Genomic DNA, 23,056 nt, shown 5'->3' with positions numbered 1-23,056 from the left:
GCATCCTGGAAGAAGGTTCAGTCCAGCCATTGCTGGGTGTTGAAAGAGGGAATAAGTAGAAAACATGTGAGACAAAAAAGCAAGAAGAAAAGAATAGCTTAAGGGAGTTGATAGCTTAGGAAAAATTAATTTGTTTAAATTAAGAATCAAAAGGATAAATTCCTCTGTAATGAGGTGGTAACAGTGACCCTAATGAAGTGGGATCACATAGCTTAATGAGCATGCAGAGTCCTTTTTTGGTGTACAAGCCTCACTATTGAAGCCAGAATTGCGTGAACACTGTAACGGTCAGTCCCAGTCGTCGTCTTTTTCTAGGCTGTGCTGGCGCCGTGCCTGTACTTTGTCACACGTTGTCACACATTGTGTAGGGGCGATGTCGGGAGGGGACCCAGCATGGTCTTCTGCGTGGTCAGAGCGAGGTTTGGGTCAGTCGTTGCTTGCCTCCTTTCCGATCAGTGCTTGGCTTGTCCCATCACTGAAATTTTGGGGTTTGCCATGAATGTTCTCCCAAGCGCTGTCCACTGTGCTCCCCCATAGCTCGTCCTAACCTCATTTGCTGACCCTTTCCCTTGTTCTCTTTGTGTTTTACGCTGCAGGTTGGAGACTGGCCATGAACACGTCTTGCCCATTGACTATTACTTTCCACCTCAGAAGACTTGCCTGATCTGTGGAGATGAAGCATCTGGGTGCCACTATGGAGCTCTCACTTGTGGTAGCTGCAAAGTCTTCTTCAAACGGGCGGCTGAAGGTAATGCATAGAGAGAGGGGAGGGAAAATCACTCCCACCTCCAAGTCTTGGCTTTCTCTGCCAAAGTAGCCTGAGTGTCAAATGCTGCTGACACAAGTTCTCTCATCAGCACTCAAGTCGTTAACATAAGTGCTGGAGGCGTTTGCAGCATCACAATACGTTTTCCTCCTGTTGAAAGAGGTTAAGCAGCCTTGCTTTGGGGAGCCCAGCAAGCCAAGGGGACTCAGGCAAGGGTGGTGGGGACAAAGTGCGGTGGGTTTCTAAGGTCTCTTAAATAAGTAAAGGAGAAAATTCAAGGATGAATTGATTTCTTTGTTCTATGTTTGTCATTCCACATTACGGATTACCCCCAAAAAGTAGCCAAACCAGTTTGCCAAAACACATTTCTTTTCAATGCCTGATTATCTTAGTGACCTAGTGAGACCCCGGAGCAGTCAGTTCCTGCTTCTCCTCTTGACTCTCAAGGGCGCTTTAAGTTCCCATCAGCCCTCCTGTGATCTCAGACCCACAACTCCAAATTTAGGGGGTGCTTTTCCTCGCTTGCATCTCTTTCAGAGGGTCACTTCTCTTAACAGCTGCAAAATGGCAGAACTGTCTGTCCATCAAGAGCCTTGGTGTCCGTGATCCTTCTCCCCAACCCTTGAGAAAGCAACTTCTCCTTCATGTCCAGCTCTGTAGTGCCAGGCTCTCCAGAGAGAAGTGCGAGCTCAGATGTTCCCTCTCAGCAGCGCGGTCTCTGCACCATCTTTCCTTGGTAATTAGCATGTAGAAGGACCTAGCCCAGCTGTTTCCTTGGGCTGTGGGTCAGCAATGTCTGGTTTCTAACTGCAGTTGAGAGTTGTGATTCCTTGGCAGCAGAGTGAGAGTTGCTATTGTGGAAACCTAACTGTGCGGTAACATAATATGCCTGTAAATCACACATGTAACTTGTTTTCTGGAGTGATGAACCAGTATAAATCATGATTCTTCCTCGGTGCTAACATAACTTATTCGGTGCACCAGCACGCCATTGGCAATCGGTGTTAGAAGCCATGGCATCCCTGGGAGAGGCAGGCACTGCGGCTCCCAGCCGGCGGCCAGTGATGGCGATGGAGGCTTCTGTCTCTGGCTTGTCTCGCCGTGACCTTCCCCTCCCGCGCCTTACGTCACCCCTGTCGAGCAGAGGTCCCAAACTGACGGGTGCTCGCCCGCCGTTGTCAGAAAGCTGCTAGATTAATTCTGGTATTACTCTGCACGTTTTCCGAGTTGCGTTTTCCCTCATTCATCATGCATGCCAGCAGTGAACTTGCCAGCACTAGTTCAGGGAAGGATTAGGGCTGTGCCATAGAGGACAACAGCATCATGTTGCCATAATAGGACAGTCAAATAATATTAATAGATAATAAGTTTGGCGTATTTTTCCCAAGTGAATCATTTACGGATATGTTTCTTTGCTATACACCAATTCTGTGTAAGGCCAAATGGATTGGCTTGTGCAGCCAGAGTAAATAGCAGATGCTTGTTTAAGTCAGCAAGTTATTATCGATTTATAGTAAGTGGATTCTTGGCGCTCTCTGTCAGATAAACCGCTGGTGAAATACCCCACGTCAGCTGGCGGGGCCCGGAGCGCTGCTCCTGCTTGTACACCAGAGTGGGCTCCGTCCTGCGTGGCGTGCGGGTCAGCCCGGTGAGATGCCCGCTGGGCAGAGGCAGCAGCCGGGGCTGCTTGCGCTGCTCTTCATCACGTGCTGCGGTGGTGTTCCCTCTCCTGATTATATCGTAAATTTAAACGGTATTCATGCCTCTTCTTGGTTTTTAAGCCTCGGGGTATCGCAGAGGGTTAGAAGTGTTGGGTTGCGTTAGGACTGGGCGGCAGCAGCCCTTTGCCTTGCCCCTGGACGAGACCGTGGAGCGAAGTGCGTCTGCAGCGAGCAGCGGCAGCGGTGCGGGGGGACCTGCCTGAGGGGGAGGTTTCATCTCGTGTTACCCTGAGGCACATGGATAGAGTCCTTGTTTTGGGGAAGAGACAACAAGTCAGACTCTTTTATAAATACTGAATGCAGGGTAGCGGTAGGTGCTGATTTCTATCGTAACTCTTGGTGATTCTCCAGCCAGACCTTTCCTTCTTAAAGCTGAGGAGCAATATTGAAAGCTGGTATTTCAGTGTGTTCTCATGTTTTAAAGTCTGTAAGATGCATCTCTGAAAACCTTAGATCAACTTCGGAGACTTTTTACAACAGCAGATCAGCAAGCTTCCCCGATGAGAAAAGAAACCTTTTCTTCTGCCTCTGTTACCTTCCTGTTACTGGCATCAGCCAGCAGCCTGCAGCCGGTAGGAAAAGCAACGGACTGGGAACTGAAGAGCAGCACAAACAGATGACCTCGGGGGAAATGAAGAATAGCTAGACACATAGTTTTTCTTTTATCATATTCCTTGCCTAATATAATACTGAACTTATTTGGCAGTAATTCAGGGATATTTAAGAAGGTTTTGTAGACATACACTGCCTTCTAAGGGATTAGAAAGGGAAAAGATTTAAAAAAAAAAAAAAATATTACGACATTGATTCCTCTTCCTTTTTGCAGCACACTGAGGGATTCATGTGGTTTCCAGTACAGCAGGTCACTCCTGCTTTGATAAAAGGTTTGACAGATCTGAGGTTTTTTGCAAGCTCAAGTCCAACCGGTTCTTCCAGAAAGATGCTGGAAGAGTTAACAGAAAATACATGAATATTTGCCTGATCTCTTTCTGTCAGCTCTCTTGATTTATAGACTCTCTCAAGGTGCCCAGGTTATATATAGGCCAGCTCTGAAATGCACCCTGCAGATTCTTCAGCTCTGATGTGGACTTCCTCACTTGCAAGATGGCCAGCCTCATTTTTGTAACCAAACCTGGCATCTGTCTCTCCCTTTCTGTCACCCCGCTCTGGTGCCCAAGCGCTGAGGGACCCAGAGGGCTGGGGCTCGCTGCCCCGGCGAGAAGTGCTGCTGCTCCTCTGCTGCCGGCCACACTCGCAGCCTGCGAAGGAGGACTCCTCCTCCTCCTAATTCCTCTTTCTCCTGCAATAACAAAGATTTGGTAAGTGCAAAGTGCATGCATCTCAGCACAGACTTTGACTTTTCTCGACACAAGTAGGCAGGGCGTCACTTTGCATGGTTAGGATGGCTCGGATGAGTTAAAGACAGTAGGGTTTGGTCCTCGTGATACCACACTTGTCCCTGAAACGGAAAATGCTTCAAACACGACGGACTTCCAAATCAACTGGCAGTCCAGGGGTTCCTGTTGTCCCATCCCATCCAGGAAGGGAGTAATTTTCGTGTCCCCTGCATCCATCTCTGAAAAATGGTAGCCCTTTCTCGTCCCTCCAAGATTGCATGAGATCTGATGGCCACCTTGGCCAGTTCGGAGCTGCCTCTGTGCAGCGTTCCTGGCAGCGCAGGGCTGGGATGCCGTAGGCTGTATTCCTAATGGGACTGCCTTTAAAATAGCAGAGCGCTAAATGAAAAAAAATAACGCGGTATTTGGCAAATTTCCTAGAGGGCTAACAGCCAGACTGCTGTGCAGTCTGTTCTGATTCCCTTTCAGTCACTCTCCACATGGATTATTGTTCTGCATCGTGACCTGCTGAGGATTAGCCTTGCACCGGAGAAATGTCTCCGGGCCAACTCAACAGTTTCTTGCCAGTTTTCAAGATGACAACAAGTTAATAGTTTTAAGAGAAAGCTACTCTAGGCATGACGGCTCATGTGGCAACTGACTTTTAGTTAAATAACTTCTGTGGATTGAGCAACCGATCTTTCTCCGTAAATCTTTATTTTTAGTCCAGGCTGGAGAACTGCTCTTCCCTCTGCTCCTGACGTTCACTGCAGGCGCAGGTGACGAGCGGGAGGACTCGGTGATGGCAGAAGCATCCTTCTGCCTGGCGTGAGGTGGCCCAGGAGGGAGCCCGAGCCGCCGGGGGTGTTGCCGGCGAAGGGGGCAGTGGTGCGGCAGCGTGTTCCTGGTGTGCAGGGAAGCGGGGAGCGACAGCAGCCTGCGAGGGCCTCGGCTGCTCGGAGCGAGCTCCTGGGACTCCCGTGCTGGTCTGACGTGGCAGAGGGTACGCAGTACCTCTGTGACTTCACTTCTCACCTACAGGCGTGTCAGGCAGTACCTGGATCGGCAGGGGAGGAGAGGTGTCTTCTCTAGGCGTGCATCTGCGGTGTCGTCAACTGGGTAATTAGATCTGAGGCTGACGCCAGCATTCCCGTTGCAAAGAGTCTGGGTGATTGGCTTTGCAAAGAGCGGGACCGCTTGGCAAAATAGGGGAGTGTGTTTAAAATTTAGACCTGTACATAGAGGATTGCAAGCAAGAGCCTTTGCTTTGGAGTAATAGGAGAAAGTGTCTCTATTGTTTGCAGGAAAGAAAAAGAGAAAAAAAAATAATTCCAGCATTAATAAAAATAAAAACAGTGCGTTTAAATAAAGAACAGCTGATTGCAAATGTCTCAGCTAGTTCTTAAATGAAGATAGTAAATTATCCTGAAATTAAAATCAATTCTCTGTGTATGAGAAGGTACTTAAGACAGATGGAACCCGTCTGTATTCCAGCCACCCTTCCTTGTTCTCCGGGCTTTTACAGCCAGTGGCACCTTCTCCTCTGCCCGCCCGTGCTGTGCTCCGGTTACGCAGCCGTTCACGTCCCTGTCAAGTAGTGCACGCTCCCAGCTTGGAGGGAAGGGATGGCGTACGCCGGTGCGGACAGAGCAGAGGAGCTGCTTTTGCTGGCGTATCCCCCGGAGATGCTTGGTCTGGCGGTGTGTCGGTCCGTGCTGGAGGCGATGAGCGTCCCGGCCATCGCGGTTCTCTGCGGTCGATGGGACGAGCGCAGGCGGTTCAGGATGGTTGGCTTTGCTGGGGCAGTGGTGCAGTGTGGTCCCTCTCCCAGGTCATGAATTCCTTTCACAAACCGTATCCACAGCTGGGGATAGCAGCGATGAGGGTGCTGGGTTTCTCCAGTAATTAAAAGGAGAACCTTTACATGCCTAGGAATGAGGGCAAGATGAGCAAGCAGCTTATTCTCATGCTGAGCAGAAGCAGACTCATGACTAGCTGCTGCATGACCATTTGTTTCCCTTTTTGATAATGGCTAACAGCTTAAAATAAACAGTGCCAGACTATGCATGTACAGTTAACAGAAAATTGATTCCTGCCCCAAAGAATTTATTTTATGAACCAGGAAGCAGGCCCTCGCTATTTCAACAAAATCACTGTGCCATGACTGTGGGGTGAGTTGTTGACTGCAATTTAAAAGCTTGCATTTATCCGAGCCCATCGGCGGGGAGGTAAAGTTGGTGCAGAGACTCTTCTAACGTGCCCGTTTTGTGCACGGTGGTGCGGGAGGGCCGCGGGTGCGGAGGCACCTGCCTGCTCCGGGCTGGTGGGAGGCCGCTCCCTCGCCGTGCCCCCTCCCAGCAGTGCCAGAGGTGGCGGATGCTGCTGAAGAGCTGATGGGAAGTAGCGCGGCTGTGGGAGCAAGGCTTGGACCCAGTTCCCAAATCTCATCGGCTCCCTGCTCCCCTCCCGTGGGCGCCTGGGGGGACAGGGAGGGGTGGGGGCCGAGGCCGTGTGTCGGGATGCTGCCCGGAGCCTGGGGGAGAGGAGGGAGCCGGGGCGGGGTGGATGTTCCTCCTCTTGGCAGGGGAATTTAGATAGAGCTGTGCCTGACCCTGGAGCGTCCTTGGGGGGCTCAGGCAGTGACTGTGCCGCCTTCCCTTACTAAAGCCGTTCACAGGACAGGCTTGACCTTTTTAAAGATTTTGAGCTATTATTGTTGCAAAAATGCTGTAGTTTAGACTAGGGAGGCGAGATAGGGGAGGAGCAGGAGCCGATGGGCGAGGGGAGAGCAGGAAGGTTGTGCGGATGCTCCCGGGGCAGCGCTGCTCGCGGCAGCCCGGCGGCCTCGGCCAGAGACCGAGTTGGCCCCGTGGGCTGGGCTTGAGCCTTCCCGTAAGCGCAACCCCAGCCCGTTTATACTCGCGGTAGTTTTGACGGGCTCTGGAGCATCCCAGTGTCAAATGTTGTCATGCGACAGGAATCCTGCAGTGCAGCTGGAGGGGAAGGAGAGCAAAGTCACCTTACAGCTCTCCGTGCCCATGCCTGAGGAAGTAGGGCGTCCGTTCTTGTTTGATGTATGCACATAAAGAGGTCAAGCGGAGAGAGTATGGCCTCGGCACTTGCTTCCCATAGCACAAAAATAACTCCAAGTAACCCGGTTTCAGCTGAAGTTGTTTATTACTCATCCTCCTCAATGAACTGTTGAAAGGGAGGATGGTGCTTGTGTGCTCTGGGATTTGGTGTAATTGCTGCTTCTGAGGTTTGTCTAAGTGTCCTTAACGCTGGTAATGAGCAACGGGAGGGGATGAGGTGAGGTGCTGATGAGAACGGTGTTAAAAGGGTTTAGTGAGGTCTAATGTGCGGCAGGTAGTGCATCTTGCCCCATTCTGTCTCCAGTCTTAAACAGCGAAGGCACTGGGGGTGGTGTCATTGTGAGCTTTTAATGGGGACAATCTAAGAAGTTCAGCTCTATGGCATTTTTGCAGCTCTTCAGCCTAATCCCTCGCGCATGCAGAGCGAGGAGTTTGTTATAACCGAGCCTTGTAATGACTTCTCTGTGATCCCGTGATGAGAGGCTGCAGGTGGGATTTTGCAGCGGGCGGCCGGTCGTGCCAGCGAAGCGGCAGCCGGGAGCAGCGGCGGGACCTTCTGTGGGCTCCCCGCTCCCAGGGGCGCAGAGAACAAAGCCGCTCTCTGGAGCAGGGCGGGCGACGGGGAAGCAACAGACGGTGCCAGTGAGGTCCGTGATACTGGGCTGCTAGAAGTTTGCCGCTTTTTCTGATTCTGGTATCTTCAGAAGTTGTGGACGTGTGTGGGGGAGGTGGGGAGTTGCTAAATCAGTGCACCAAAATCGGTGCACGTCTTGTCAAAGCTGGTACGTTAAGCTGTTAGATGCAACCTCGCCCTTTTACTGGATCTCCGATGACTCCAAAGGGCTATTCCTATAAGAATATAGAAAGCAAACAGTTGCAGAATGATAAAGTTAAGCTGGATATAGACTGATTTCCCATGTAGGCTGCTTATGCAGAGTCTGAGGTGCACAGCTCTATTATTTACTGAGACTGGTTTAGTTTGGAACGCTACGAAGAACGTCAGATAAATCCTGATCCAGTAAACGTGTTTAGACTTGACAAGAAAACAAATGATGAGTCAGGAAGGAAAGCTCATTCTTGGCGTGTCTAGCAAGTGAGGCAGTAAAAAAAGAGCTGAAATCTGGAGCTCTAAGGGCTGATCTCTGAACAAGTGGAAAGGTGAGTCTAAGATACCGGTGAGTCTGGCAATAAGTAGCTTCTGAATTTTCTGCAAGCCCCGCTAAAGCTGCTGCTGCCCATGGTCTCCCTCGCAGGGAGTCGCTGGTCCCGTTTTCCTCCCGGCCGGCTGCGGGTGCAGCCCAGGGGAGAGGGTGGCTGGTGCCAGCCTGGCGCGAGACCCTCGCCGGCGGAGCCTGTGGGCAGCAGATCCCCACGCAGTCGGTTCCCCAGCCCCCATGTCTGTAACCTGCAGACAACAAACCCCATTAGTGTTAATGGGTGGCACAAAAAATAATTCAGCCCCGAAAAGCACAGTGAAGAGAGTGGTGGTTGTAGCGGGAAGGACGCTGGCTGGGGACGGTGTTCAGCAAACTGTAGGTAGTGCAGCGGCAGCAGGGTCAGGCTGTGTTTCGAAGGCGTTCTGGGAGCAAAACAGCTCGTCGCAGCAAAAAGCCAAGCCATAGATGTATGACATTTAAAAAACGAGAACCAAACTATCCATATTTCATTACTTTTTAATTGCTGTCTATCTCTGCTGTGCCGCACAGCGCAGGGTGATTTTTCTCCTTGGAGACCTTGGTCTAAAAGGCTCTGACCTGTGTGGGTGGAGGGCGAGTGCCACCCGGCAGCGGCGAGGGCAGGCAGAGAAGGGATGCTGAAGCACGGTGAAACAGCAGTGACCGGCTCTGCGCTTTGGGCAGCCAGCCTCGTACGAAGCGTGTGTGTCTGGCAGTGAACCACTCCGGTAGCAGCAGAGGAAGAACTCTGCTGTTTCCCCAAAAGATACCAGCTTCCAACAGAAATGTGCTGCTGGGGGGTGCTGCTGGGGGAAACCAGCGCTGATGCTCTCTCCTCTCCTCTCCTCTCCTCTCCTCTCCTCTCCTCTCCTCTCCTCTCCTCTCCTCTCCTCTCCTCTCCTCTCCTCTCCTCTCCTCTCCTCTCCTCTCCTCTCCTCTCCTCTCCTCTCCTCTCCTCTCCTCTCCTCTCCTCTCCTCTCACGATGCCGGTGCCCCTGGTGATACTGTGAAAGCGTGAGCCCATTTCTCCTTGTGAACCTGGTCTGATCAGTACCTACCACCCACCTGCCATTTCCTCTGATGTTTGTAGGTAAGCAGAAATACCTCTGTGCCAGCCGGAACGACTGCACCATCGACAAGTTCAGAAGGAAAAACTGCCCGTCCTGCCGCCTGCGGAAGTGCTACGAAGCTGGGATGACGCTCGGAGGTACTGTCTGAATAACATCCCCTGGGTCGTCGCGGTGGGCTGGGGCAGCCGGGCTAATCCTGCAGATAACGAATGTACTTGGCATATTAATAGGCAGGCAGTGTCTGAAAAAGTGAGGCTGGTGGAGCGCAATGAGCTCCGGGAAGCATTCGTAGGTTTCTCATACCAAAACTGTGAATTTCATTAAACTTTTGTTTGACTTTCAGGAAACATTCTTTTCCTTAATTTAAAACCTTGTTAATCTGAAAAAATGTAAACGGCCGGGTTAGCTGGATTCTCGCTCACAGCAAAGCCTCTTTGAACAGAGCACTCCCATTTTAAGATGCTTTTTCCCAGGCATCAAGGGGCATTTTTCTTTATAAAATTACAGGCCCGGTGTTTGTCTTTGCTGAATGGAAGTTGCTCCTGTATCACTGGTAAAGATCCTTGTTACAGTTTGTTCCAAAACCTGTAGCTCTGCCAGTACCTGACAGAGTGCCCGTATCCAAAAATCTGAGGTTTTCTGCTCAAAATGTAGAAGCTACAATGTAGATCACTGGGTGGTTCATCTTTGAGTTCATTTGATGTGAGAGCGAGGAAGAAAATACCCTGAAAAACGGGGCCGGGGGACCTGACCCACGATGGAAAGGCCCCTGGCAGCGAAGCGGGGGGAATCGTGGGTGATACCGAAAGGAAAGCCGCTGGCACGTCAGGCACCGCGCAGAGGGAAGCGGGGGAGCCCCGGCTAGCCAGATGTGCCAATGTCTTAGTTTAAGTACTTCACCATTGCTGGGATGGGCAGTGCCTCCCGGAGCTGCTGGACTGCTGGAACGTTGTCTTGAAGAACTTGCTACCGAAATGGTTCTGGCTTCTTGCTCATCAAGGAGCGGTGGTTTTAATTTTATTTCTCCGCAGAACAGTTCTTCCAGCGCAGGTACCAGCAAACACATCCAGTTGGCAGGGCAGGAGCCAGCCTCCTCCCCGCTGCTTTCGCAGCAGCGGATGGTAAATCTGAGCGCGGTGGGGACACAGCTCTTGGGTGAGGGGTGATGCAGAGACACGCGGCTCGCTCTTTTCCTCCTGGTAGCGAGCAAAAAAACCAAATGCCCCAAAAGGTAATGCAGTCGTAAAAGGCTGCGACGCCAACCCCGTGTGTTGGCTCTGACCGCTCTTCCCTTAGCTTCCCGGCAAACGGCGGGGTGCTGCTGCTGCAGCGCTTTGGGAGCGATGTGTACGGGCACGTGCAAAGGCACGCCACGCTTTCGAAGCACCGGGGAGGTGCCTAATCCACCCGATGCAACCAAGCAGGCAGTGTGCTTGCTGGAGTTACCAGGTGCCTACCTCCGTCTCGGTTCCCAGTATCCGCTTCGCCGGCTCTGCCCCCAGCCCCGGTCATCCAGCCCGGGCGGGAGGGAGCGAGGGCAGTGGAGCCTGTCCCGGCGCCGTGCCTGCCCACACGCCTTCCTGCCGGAGTTCCTGGTGGCAGTCATCTTCATGGCTGCTGGTGGCCGTTCATAGCCGAGGCTTCCCGGGAAGTTGGGGAGGCTGCTCCGGGACCCTTCCCTTGTCTGCCTGGGAGGGTCGGGACCGGCCGCCGCTGCCGCCCTGCCCGTGGGATCGCTGGGCTCCGGGGGACGGGGGTGAGGAGCCAAACCCAGCTCCCTGGTCCACAGCCAGCAGAAGGCGTTCGTAATGCCATCCAAAACAAGCATGCTCATATTTTCAAGAGCTTTTTTTTCTGGCGAAATTTCCTTTAGTAAGAGAAGACATACATCAGTGTAACCTTCTTCTGCAGGACACACTGACAAAATTAATGCTAATACTGATAGCCCCCCCCCCTTGCTTTTTTTTTTTCTTAAGCTCTTTGGGTCACCCTGACCTGTTCTGCCTGGTCTGTTTTACATTTGTTTTCAATGTCAGTTTAAAGGCAATTGTTAAAAACAGGCAAGCTATGAGTTTATCCACAGTTATTTCTCCCACAGTAGAGAGGCAGAGCATTTGAAAACGCCTCCAAGCTCCAAACAGTTGTTTTTAACAGCCTGTTAATTACCAGTCACTTGTTGGGTATAATAGAGCCGCCTGTGACCTGCAGCTCTCCTTATGTTTAATGGGAGGAGGAGGTGACACACTGAATACCTTATTTAGGACTCTCTGCTTTGGCACAGAATGGCAATATGTCGAAGCACTTCATTATTGATTGAGATCACTCTGACCTGCAAGCTGAAATCCATTAAACAGAATCTTGTCTCCTGATCAACACTGTAAAGCCTGAGGAGGAAAAGGAAAAAAAAAAAAGAAAAAAAAGAAAAAAAAAGAAGTGATAATGCCAGTTTTGTGTGCTCAGTTCTGCTGGTGCACTGTCCCGCCTCTCCCACAGCACCAATTCCTACTGCGAGCGCAGGTGCCTGCACATCTGCACGGATCCTGCCAGCCCTGTGCACGGGAAGCGTGCTGCTGCGCGCACATCTGCACGGATCCTGCCAGCCCTGTGCACGGGAAGGTGCTGCTGCGCGCACATCTGCACGGATCCTGCCAGCCCTGTGCACGGGAAGGTGCTGCTGCGCGCACATCTGCACGGATCCTGCCAGCCCTGTGCACGGGAAGGTGCTGCTGCGCGCACATCTGCACATCCAGACCCCTGTCCTGCCCCAGTCTGCACGCTGCACATCACTCGGCTGGTGCAACTCCTGCTGAGCTGCAAAGCTCTGGATTTAAGGCACCTCCTATTCGTTTGCTGCCAGTGCATTTTAATCTCGGCGTGCGAGGTCCCGTAGGCTGTTCCCGTTGTGAGAACCAAGCGCCTCTGCCCGCGGCCGGAGCTGGCAGCCCGCCTGCGCCGCGGGACGTCCGCTGCTGTGCACCTTCAGCCTAGCGACTGCGCTCCGTGTTGGTCCTGTCTTGCGGCAAAACCTCGCAAACATGTAAAATTCAGTTCGTTTCATTGATGGTAGGTCTGGAAAACTACTGTGATAACTGCCGATAGCCTGTAAAAGCCCGAGGCATGAGGCATACCTGTATTTAGTCCTAATTCAGGTCCAGTCACTGTGGTTAAAGTAGAGCTCATGTCTTATAAAAACATTTGCTATCGATGTAAGCCTTTCCAGCAGTGGAAAATCCAACACATTTTTTTGCCACACAGCTGCAGTAGTTAATTACGTTCAGTGTTGTGATAGATGTACCTTATTTTTCATCTCATCTATCCTTGATTTCCAGCAACTGGTTATTTATTACATCTTTGTTTGCTAGAATGAAAAAACTACTTTTACTGAATTTCTGTCCCTGCTGTGGGTATTTGTTGGCTGTGACTTAATAACCCTCTAGCCTTCTGCATAGCCACCTAGGTAAAATTCTTTACTTCCTTCCTCGAGGCGCATTGCCTAGTCTTTACCGTTCTTACGGCTTCTGCAGTCTGCAGACACCTCCCTCGTACGGGGAACATCTAATCAGAGTTTCCCAGTGTCAGCAGCGTCAGTGCTTGAAGGCGGTGGTAAGGTGCTCCCCAGGCCAGTGTTTTCGTCCTTCACACGGCATGGGATCCTGTTAGTCCCGTGTCCACTGACCCATCCTGCCAGCTGGGGCCTCTGTGCTTGCCCGTCTGCTTTGGGTGCGAGGTCAGGCTGCCGAGGATGGGGTTCAACATTCGTTGAATACGCTCACTTTTTCAGTTTCTCGATCTATCTACTTACAGTGAAATGCACTTTGCTTTAATAGACGGAGCTTATCAGCAGGCCTTAATCTGTTCAATTATCAGTCCTTAATGTTCGTTACTGTTTTCCCATCTTTGCATTGTCATCCAGACTTCAGTAGGCTTCAGTAGAAATGCTTAATTTTCTCTTTGGAATGAATGTAGACAGAGCAAAGGGCCACAACCAACCATGGTAAGAAACAAGCCCGTCTGATGTTGTTTCAACATTTATAATTACTTCTGAGATGTATCACCTGGGTAATTTAAAATCATTCAGGCGAACCGTCTGATTTTATATCATTCGAGTTTTTTAATTCATGTGGGCCAGACTGACTGAGATCTCTTAAACGTGTCTGCTATACCAGCACTGTTATAATTGTCAACTAAAATTATCCTGCCAGCAAAGATTGATAGCTTGACAGGATCTGGTTTTGACAAGCCACGTGTTGATGTTAATAAAAAATTTAAAGAACAGGATATGTCAAGTCCTGTTTCAGCTTCTCTGTCATTTTGCCTGCAGCTGGAATCAGCGTGCGGTGCCTGGGGCTGGCAGGATTTCTCTGTCATTGCTAGCACAAAAGCAGTTTTCTTCCAGGTCCCCAAAACTTCCCGGAGTCCCAGCACTCGTGAAAAACCCATGCAGGAGCCCAGAGCGCTCCTTCAGCAGCTTCAGAAGCGCCCGCGGGAGGGTGGGCAGGTTAAGTTGCTTAAAATGTGTGCGTCCCTCCGATCATTGCTCTATAGCATGCTCCCTAGGGATTCTTGCACTGGTGAATTATTTTATGGTGATACCGTATGATTATGTCCTGTAAGCTTTTTTCCCAAATACATGCGCTATTTTCTCAGTTAAGCCCAAGCCGAATGCGGGCGCGATTGGGGTGCTGCTGTGCCAGCTTCCGAGGCTTCCCGAGCGGCGGCGGCCCCGCCGACAGCCGAGCCGGTGAACCGCCTGTTTTCAGTCACACGTGCTGGGGTTCGTCCCACCTTGGTTTGGAGAAGTACAGTGTAGACTTCTGCCTAGCTTAGCTCATCCCAGAATAAAAGTGTAACAGATGTCTTTAATTTCTATTTTTTTATTTCTCTCTTTGTTCCCAGTAGCTGCTGAGTAGGAGCTAGCACCAAAAAGGGCTTTTGCACAGGTGTCTGGCTATAAGCTACTCTTTGCCTCTGAAGCTTTTCTCCATCCAGTAACATCAGTATCTCAGTGACGTGGAGCAAGTGCTCCGGGCAAGCACAGACGCAAGGCTCCTCTGATAAGAGCAGTTATCATCCGCGTTCACTGCTCTCCGACACGGAGGGGTTTGGTTTATGGCTGCAGTCTCAGAGCCAGCGTGTTGCTTGGTCTTACTTCACTCAACATATTTTAGTACTAGATAATTTTAAGGAAAAAAATGTAACATTTAAACCAAACCATGTGTGTGTTTTATATAGTGTGGATTTGGCCTCCAGTTACGCGCAGGAGCTGACGGGCACTGATTATTCATCTTTGGAAGATACAGTTTGGTTTTTATTTCTTCCTTTAAGCCTGGGAGATTTTCCTTCCTAGCATCACTCCCGTCTCTAAAGGTCCAGTGCCAAGCACGACCACGAGACATGGTTTCTGCCTCAGGTGGAGTCAGCCCCGGTGCCTCCTTCCCGAATTAACGCGAGGTTGTTCGGAAACGAGGGACGAGTGTTCTCCTCTCCTCTCCTTCCGTGCTGCTTGTCGAGAACAAAACCCGAGTGCAGCTTCCAGGGAGAGCGGTGCCGTCCCTGTCCCGGGGGATCGGTTCTCCGGGGGTTAGGGAGGAGAGCGTCGGGAGCCTGCCGGATCCTGGTGCTGCCTGTGCTGCCCGCGACTTCTGGAGGGGCGGGAGAGGGGAGGCTCCATGCGCTGGCTGGCCTGCGCCCGAGCGGACCATGGCTGAAGCACGTCACGCTGCACTGCAGCCCTGTTTTCCCGTTGCTCTCTCTTATTGTTATTACTCTTTTCTCTTCCTTTTTTACAGAGCAGCCGGTCTTAATTGCTCTTACAGTAGATCATCCAAAGTACATTACTTAAAGATCAACGTTTGAATTGATTTACAGCGCTGCACTTTAACTTGACATTTTTATGTTTCGCTGCTTATTTTTCTAATTACAGCTGAAAGGAAATTTGAGATAAGTATCGTGTAATAAAGGAGCCAAAACTCCAAGGACAATTGGTTTGATGTTATATTCTCTGCTTGAATTAAGCAATCGGCTTTTTTGCTGTAATTAATTAGGGGGTTTGGAGTCAGTAAGGGGTGAAAGCTGTTCCTATCTGCAGTACCCTGCTAGCCCGTGTTGTGCTGAACACTGGCACGTTGATGTCAAATTAGGTGAACACTGACTCTCCAAGAATTCCGAAGCCACGCTCCGGGTGTACCTTGCTAGCACCTGCACTTAAGAGCCGGCTGCACGGGAGAGACACTTTGCCGTGGTGACGGGGGCACAGGCGCCGGCTGCCTGCAGTCCCAGCCCCACAAGCCCGCTCTGCTGACGTTCCTCTTGAAGCTGGCCGGCCGACCAGGGCCACCCCTGCTCCAGCCTTCTCCGCGTTGGTGGGCTAGCTGGGGAGACTCCAGGGACACAGCTGTGGGACCACCTGCTAGCTTTTAAAGTGTGTCTTCCATAAGGTATCTGTAGAGCAGTGACCTGCCTGGGGGAGCCCGGTTGCAGGGCAGTGGGGGTTGCGGGAGCCCCAGGCAGGCAGAAGGCTTTTCACTCGGTTGCAGCCCGCTTCCACTCTGGCCTGGGATGGAGCAATCCCAGTCGAGCATCCAAGCGCAATGGCTGTCTTCCCTGGAACGTGTCCATCTACTGAGTTTATTTGCTTGCGTTGCTTCCCTTTTTAATTGCATGTGAGTAGTTGTTTAAATCAAGTCACCTCTTCCCTCTTTTCCCCAGTTCTTCCTCTCCATTTCTAAGTGGGAGTTAATGTGAGATGGGTCACGGCTGAGGATGTAAATGATGCTTGTTCTTTTCCATATAAGATTGACAACCAAACAGATTTCCTTGTGCAGCGTGTGCTCCCTTTTGTCCGTAGGTGAGGTACGTGATGCCAAGGCACTCCTTGGGCAGCGTGCACTGTAGGAGTAGGCTACTGCTGGCCATCAGTTTCCCTTTCCTCGTAAATATAAGTGATGGAGCTGGAGGCCAAGAAACTTCAAGCTTCTTTTTTTTTATTTAAGCGTCATGCTAAAATGTTTCATTTCCACAGCCCGCAAGCTGAAGAAGCTGGGTAACCTGAAGATGCCAGATGAGGTGGAGGCAGCCAGCTCATCCAGCCCCACAGAGGAGCAAGCTCCCAAGATGGTGATGACGCACATTGATGGGTATGAGTGCCAGCCCATCTTCCTCAACGTCCTGGAGGCCATTGAGCCTGGCGTGGTGTGTGCTGGCCATGACAACAGCCAGCCGGACTCCTTCTCCAACCTGCTGACCAGCCTGAATGAGCTCGGCGAGAGGCAGCTGGTCTACGTGGTCAAATGGGCGAAGGCCTTGCCAGGTGAGGGGGGAAAACTAAAAAATCCCGTCCCTTCCCTGGCGCGTTCCTAAAGGCCCCTGTTTGCATCACCTGGGGTGGCTTTCAAAGGAGGTGGTCTGCAGCCCGTGTCCCACCGTCACACAGTTCCTCGGGAGAGCGTCTTCCCGAGGTGCCTGGCTGTGTAATATCTCCGTAAAGCAGGCTGCAGCAGCAGCAGGTTTGTCTCCTTTGGGTGCCTGCATGATGGGAGAGGCGACCGGGTGGTGACAAAGCATGTAGAAACTTGTGCTTTTGGGTCTGTCCCTGCTGACAGCCCCCAGCACGCAGTATTGTGTAGGCACGCGCCCGCTTCCCCGCGCGGGAAGGGCTGTGGCTGGGCAGGGGGTCGGGGTCTTGCTCTCCTCCCACTCTCCCTGCAGGGCTTTTGCCCACTTGCAGGGCTGTGTCCACCAGACCTGCAGAAGTCTTCTCTAAACAAGCATTAGCCCCATCCCATAACCCGCATGAAGTAGTGAAAAGGGTAAATTCCCCCAGTGAATCAGAAGTGTGCCACTTCGTGATCTGAAAGCGAGATGGGGGAAACTGGGCTGAACGGAGCTGAGGCTTGAGAGATGGGCGAGATCCTTCCTCACCGGTTTTGTATTTCACAAGCTAATTAATTGTAAAATAGCAAGAGAGATACAAAATCCCAAAGGGCTTCTTCCTGGCAGTCAGGTTGCTCTTGTGTGACAGGCGGCTGGAATACATTTATGATGCATTCAGAGTCATGATATGGGATTACATTAGGGCTGGGAAGTTTCCAAATGGTAATAGTTACAGGTGCTGCAAACGAAACCATCCTGGTGATATATGTGTTTCCTCAAATACACTCCTTGCTTCTGAGCGTAGAGGCTACCAGTCTGTAACACGCTGCCCGTTGCATGTCGTAATCCTGCCGGCTGAATGAGTGAAACTGCAGAAGACTGAGATCACTGGGGGTGCAGCGGGATCTGGTTCACCTTCCAGCATCCCTGACACTGGGTCGCGGGGACGATACCGAGCTGCCTTCCTCACCCTGGCCCTGTTCCTCAGGGAACGACACAGGAAACAGGGATCCTGCTCTTTATGTGCGGGGCGATATGACCAAAGGAGGAAACTGAGACAAAACAAGTTTGCCACTGTATGCCAAAACCTGGCGATGAATTGCAGTCAGATGTTTGATGGTCCCAGAAATTCTGCAGTCCCCCTGGAAGTAGCCTGACTCCGGGAGGGCTGTTACTCTGAATATGCTTAAGTGCAGAATAGCCCATTCTATTTCTTATATTCTTGAGTCGGAAAAGGTTCACCTAGCTTGTGAAACCAGGGACAAATCATGCTTTCTCTTCTGGCTTATCTACATCAGGCATCAAGATTTCTTCATAAAAGTACACGGAGACGCATCAAACCAGACCGGCCATCTGGGGGCTGAGATTGTAGAACTGCGGTAGTGCTAATGGAAAGGGAGAGAGGGAGAGTGCTTTGAAAAACATTTTTTGTCGTAACCACCCCCTTATCAGAGGCTTTTGCTCTCCTGTACTGCAGCCGATCTCTGTCCCCGTGGTGCGTGGCCACGCGGCAGCGCCAGCTGCGGCACCGCTGCCTCCCGGGGCCGGCACCCGCTCTGCCAGTGGCGGCATCTGGGCAAAATTAATTCTAATTTTCTTACGTCTGGGTAGTCGCTGCTCTCTGGGCAGGTCTCCGCAGGCCGGGGGATCTCTCAAGGCCAGCTCCCTGCCCAGCCGCCCTCCCCGTCCCGCCCCCACCCGTGATAGCGTGAATTGTACCGCTGCTGGGGCCCCCGCTCCCCTTCGGCTGATTTATTCCTGTTAGCAGAGCAAAGCAAACAAATCCTCGTCGGCCCTTTACTTCTCTTACTTTTGACATACTGTCTCGCGTGGCACTTGTGAACGTTCTGGAGCGGAGACTTTGGGGGTTACGCCATGACTGCAGAGCGTATGGCACGGCCAGGCTGGGTCGGTCTGGGTGCCTCGTTAGTGCCAGAAACGAGGGCTGGCGCCGGGGCAGCTGGGCCCGCTCAGCACCTCTAGTTGGACGTATTACGCTGCAGGACCTTAGGAAGCCACTAAATCCCATCCTGCTTTATCTTTTTTTGTCCAGTCTGTTGCAGAAGGAGGCTTGGCCACCTCACTGGGTCGTGCAAAGCCTTCAGATACAATTTGTGAAGATGTTGGAGACTCTTGGGGGGAAGATGTCATTTATTACCGCTTGTCACTGCCTGCCTTTAAAACGCTTTGCTGCTTGTGTTTTTCTTTATCGCCTCCCTGTGTCTGGGGATCCCCCTTCTCCCCTTCCAGTTGCAGTTTTGCGCTTTGGCTGTTCGTGGTTGCCCGTCAGGTGCGAGCACCTGGCTGCCGGCGCTGCGGCTGCGTCACCCGGCCGCGCACGTGGGCTGGGACGAGCTGAGGCTGTGGATCGCCTTGTCACAACAGGAGCGCTGCGAGAGAGCTGGAGCCTGCACAAAAACAGTCCTGGTGACTGCAGGCAGCCAATATTAATTCGTAACATCCCTCTCTCATTTTTTCATAGGATTTCGCAACCTGCATGTGGATGACCAGATGTCAATAATCCAGTACTCTTGGATGGGCCTTATGGTTTTTGCTATGGGTTGGAGATCTTTCACCAACGTCAATTCCAGGATGCTTTACTTTGCTCCAGATTTGGTCTTCAATGAGTAAGTGCGAAATAACAGCAATCTAATACTGCGCGTTTCCTGGGGCAGACTAGGTGAGAAATGAGAACGAGACAAGGAATTCGCTTTCCCACCTGCTTATGAAATGCACACCTTGAGTAATGGCGCGTTCAGAGCCGACCAACAAAGCACAGGAGGGCCCTGCTTTTCCCCTCTCATTGCTCTGCAGTGATCTCCAGGAGCAATAAGGAGAGTTGCAATGTCTCTCCTGCTCCTTCTTCCCTTTCCCTCAACCTTGCCTTGGGTTTGCCTTCCATCAGGGCAGCCGCAGGTGCCGGTGCTGGGTGTGAAGGGCCGGTCCGTACACACCTGCCTTTTTTCTAAGGGATTTAAGTTCCTGTTTTCAGCTTGGTTGGTCCGCTGGAGCGAGCAGAAACAGAAACAAACGTGTATTGTAACTTCTGATGGGTTCTCCCTGATGTACCATCAGCTTAGAGGTGGGGAGGGTTTGTTGACACTAAGGTAGAAGAGCTTAATAACAATAACTAAGCACAGCAGTAAGCAAAACCACATCTCACTGAGAGCTCAGCTTTGCCTCCCTTGCAGAGGGCCACGCTGGGTGAAGCACTGCAGTCGTTTTTCAGGAAGGCAGAGGGTCAAACAAACCCCATAGGTCCCAGGTAGTCATCCATTTCTAGACAAAGAGGATTACACACGGGCATTTTGGAAAACGTTCCTCTCCTGCATGCAGGCCTGTTGCTGCCAGCATTCCCCGAGACAGGTTCTTGGCAGCGGGGATGTGCCAGGCGAGGCTGGGGTTGCTGGGTTGGGCAGAGCGTGTCCTCCCCCACACATCACACAGGCAGCGCTTTGATCTTGCCATGCGTTGCGCATCTTGCCCTGGCAGGTACCGGATGCACAAATCCAGAATGTACAGCCAATGTGTCAGGATGCGGCACCTCTCTCAGGAGTTCGGGTGGCTTCAGATCACACCCCAGGAGTTTCTTTGTATGAAGGCTCTACTCTTCTTCAGTATTAGTAAGTACTTACACCCTTTCCTCCGCAGATTTCCAGTTGCTACACGCTGTTACTGCCCTAGAGGTATCTGGTGCTTTCCCTGTACGTGTGTGTGCTCATGCCTCCCAAGGGATGGCTGTGGGTATTCTCCTTTCTGCTTCAATCTGAGCTGCTCGGAGATGACAAGCTGCCAAGCATGAGGGTGCCGCCACCCAGCTGCCCTGCAGCTAGCCCGTCCCACCTCTGCACCTCGCAGCGTTTCTGCAGGAGGTCGCTCCCTGCCTCGCTGCTGTCATCATGGGCACCTCCGAGCATCAGCCGCTGAGCAGGAGCGTAGCGCTGCACTTTGTTACGTCGCCCCTCTTCTGCAGCGAGTGCCGAACGAGGGTCCCTGGGTCAGCAGCAGTCCAACAAGCTGACCAGAGAGAGGGCCATAGCGGAAGCAGGGCTGGTGGGCAGATCTTTCCTGTTGGGTCTGCACTGGCCACTTCTTCAGCCTTCCCCTTGCTCTTTTATTCTCTCCACTCTCTGGGCAACTCTTACTGTTTCCTTCTCATGTTCCATGCAGTTCCAGTGGATGGCCTGAAGAACCAGAAGCTCTTTGATGAACTTCGAATGAATTACATTAAGGAACTTGACCGTATCATTGCGTGCAAGAGGAAGAACCCTACCTCCTGCTCTCGGCGATTTTACCAGCTCACCAAGGTCCTGGACTCCGTGCATCCCGTAAGAGAGCCCAGTGAAATGTCCATCTATACACATAAGAAACAATACAGGAAAGAAGCTTTTTACCAGTGAGAATGACCGTTCACTGGAACAACCTCGCCAGGGTCGTGGTCGTTCCCGTCACGGCAGGTTTTCAAGATGCGAGTGGACAGGGCGCTAGGTAGCCTCATCCAGGCTCCTTTCCCAGGGACGGCTGGACCAGGTGATCTTTTGAGGTCCCTTCCAGCCCGGGATGTTTAATGTGCTGTGATTCTTTGTGGTTTGTTTTTTAACTCCTGGCACACCTTTGCAGGGACGGTATTGCAGTGTGCTCCCAGATTAAGCGACAGAGAAAAGACAGCCACTAACTACGGAGGGAGTGGAAGTTATCTGTGTCTGTCACTCCCTGCAATAACCACTCTTGTGCTTGGGTTTATGGGCTTCCTTTTCTGGTGACGAAAAGCTCTTTGTAGACAATACTTTTCCATCGTCAGCCTAGCAGAACAGCTCAAAATCTCAGTCCCCCCAGTGAATCTTTTCTGTTTACAGCAGTGAAAACAAATTCTCCATTTGTGACTTAAAGCTGTACTGGTGAAATGGGAGCTAGACCTTTCCTCTTTCCTGGGGCTCAGCTCCATGCCCATACAGCTATATGTCTACAAGCAAAAAGTAATTTTTAATAAGTGAAGTCAGCAGCATCTGCAGACAGTAAGACAAGTTTCTGTAGGAATAAGGAAGTGCCATTTTTATACATCCCCGGTTTTGTGGGACTTGGTAGTGTCTGAGTGTGAAGGGCCATGGCAAAATACGCGACGTGCTCCCAGGCTGGGTAGTTCCCTCGCTCATCCTTGGGCCGCGTACCTGCCATCCGGTAACTGGTAGCAGTGATGGCCAGGGAGCAAAGCAGATCCCACTGCAGCAAGTCCAGCCCTGACCTGCTGTGCCTGCTAACCTCCGCTCGGTGTCTTCCCAGAGAAATCGCTGACCAGGGACTTCTCACTTAAAAAACTTTCTTCCTTTCCCAGATTGCCAAGGATCTGCATCAGTTTACATTTGACCTTTTGATTAAGGCACATATGGTGAGCGTGGACTACCCTGAAATGATGGCCGAGATCATCTCTGTGCAGGTTCCCAAGATCCTGTCTGGAAAAGTCAAGCCTATCTACTTCCACACACAGTGATCTTCCGGAGGGACCTCCCAGTTCTGCCACCCTCATTTCAGCCATTATTTCTGCACTGCAGTGCCTTGGGGAATCCCCTCTACAGAGGCGGTGTGCCAAGAAGATGGACAGTAACAAACGACTACCTGCTGGGATTCCTGAGATTTCTATTTTTCCTGAGGTACCTCTGAACTGAACTACCTGCCATGGCTTCTGCCTAGATTTGGCTGGCTCGCTGTGCTGGGACAAGGGGCTGTGGCACGGTGGCGGGGCCAATCTCACGGGAGACTGGGAGAAATGCCACGAGTTGCTGAGTTTGGGGTTCTTTTTAAAAAACAGAACAAGAAGCAGGTTGAACCTATAAGTGTGGGTGTGGGTTACTTTACTGGCCTCCTTCGGGACTTTTTATTTGCATTGTGGCGCTGGGAAGCAGATGAGTTAAAATATTGCAGTAGAGAAACAGAGAAGAGTTGGGGGGATGAGATGAATTTGCAGCCTGATGAATGTACAGGACCTGCTGCTGGGTCAGAAAGCCGCCGTGCAGCCGTTGCGGGGTCTGCTCCGGACAGCACGCCGATGCCGTCCGCAGCCCCGCCTGCGCAGCAGCGCAGACGAGCGTTGATCTTAGCTGATGGAGAGTTACAGAGTTGTCAGCAAAAGGGCTGGAGAGGACGGTGATCTTTGGAAGTCCCCAAGGTGGATGGCTACTGTTTTCCGCCTGGGATGTTTTTCCTACGGCCAGTCAAGCTGGATCTGTGTCTGCCCCGCAGACGCCCAGGCACTCAGCAGTCGCATTCCCGTCCTCCACAGCTGCTGCTCCTCCGACACAGCCGTACCCACCTCCGCAAGTGCCTGACGTCCTCAGACCTCACGCTCTCCCCTCCTCCCGTGGGCACCGAAGCCCCCTGCCCAGCCCCTCACCAGCTCTGCTCCCGCTGGCTCTCTGCAGAGCCCGGGTTTCCAGCCACACTACTCATTTTCCGTTTGTCCCAACTTCTTTCTGATGCCAGCAGATGAGCGTCCCGGGAGCAAAGCAGCGGGGCCGGGATCTGTGGGA

General features: G+C 51.8%; 1 protein-coding gene across 1 annotated transcript in view; it reads left to right on the top strand.

Moving 5' to 3' along the window:
• Positions 1-22,020, top strand: part of AR (androgen receptor) — a 47,028-nt gene extending 25,008 nt beyond the window's left edge. Inside the window, exons 2-8 of the mRNA XM_075720544.1 lie at positions 597-748; positions 9,182-9,298; positions 16,183-16,470; positions 19,015-19,159; positions 20,025-20,155; positions 20,703-20,860; positions 21,865-22,020. Coding sequence (XP_075576659.1) covers positions 597-748; positions 9,182-9,298; positions 16,183-16,470; positions 19,015-19,159; positions 20,025-20,155; positions 20,703-20,860; positions 21,865-22,020 — 1,147 coding nt within the window. The remainder of the gene's footprint in view (positions 1-596; positions 749-9,181; positions 9,299-16,182; positions 16,471-19,014; positions 19,160-20,024; positions 20,156-20,702; positions 20,861-21,864) is intronic.
• Positions 22,021-23,056: the final 1,036 nt, after the last annotated feature.

Source organism: Pelecanus crispus, chromosome 13 (assembly GCF_030463565.1).
Source record: "Pelecanus crispus isolate bPelCri1 chromosome 13, bPelCri1.pri, whole genome shotgun sequence".
Lineage (NCBI taxonomy): Eukaryota > Metazoa > Chordata > Aves > Pelecaniformes > Pelecanidae > Pelecanus > Pelecanus crispus.
This window is presented reverse-complemented; position numbering and strand designations above follow the sequence as displayed.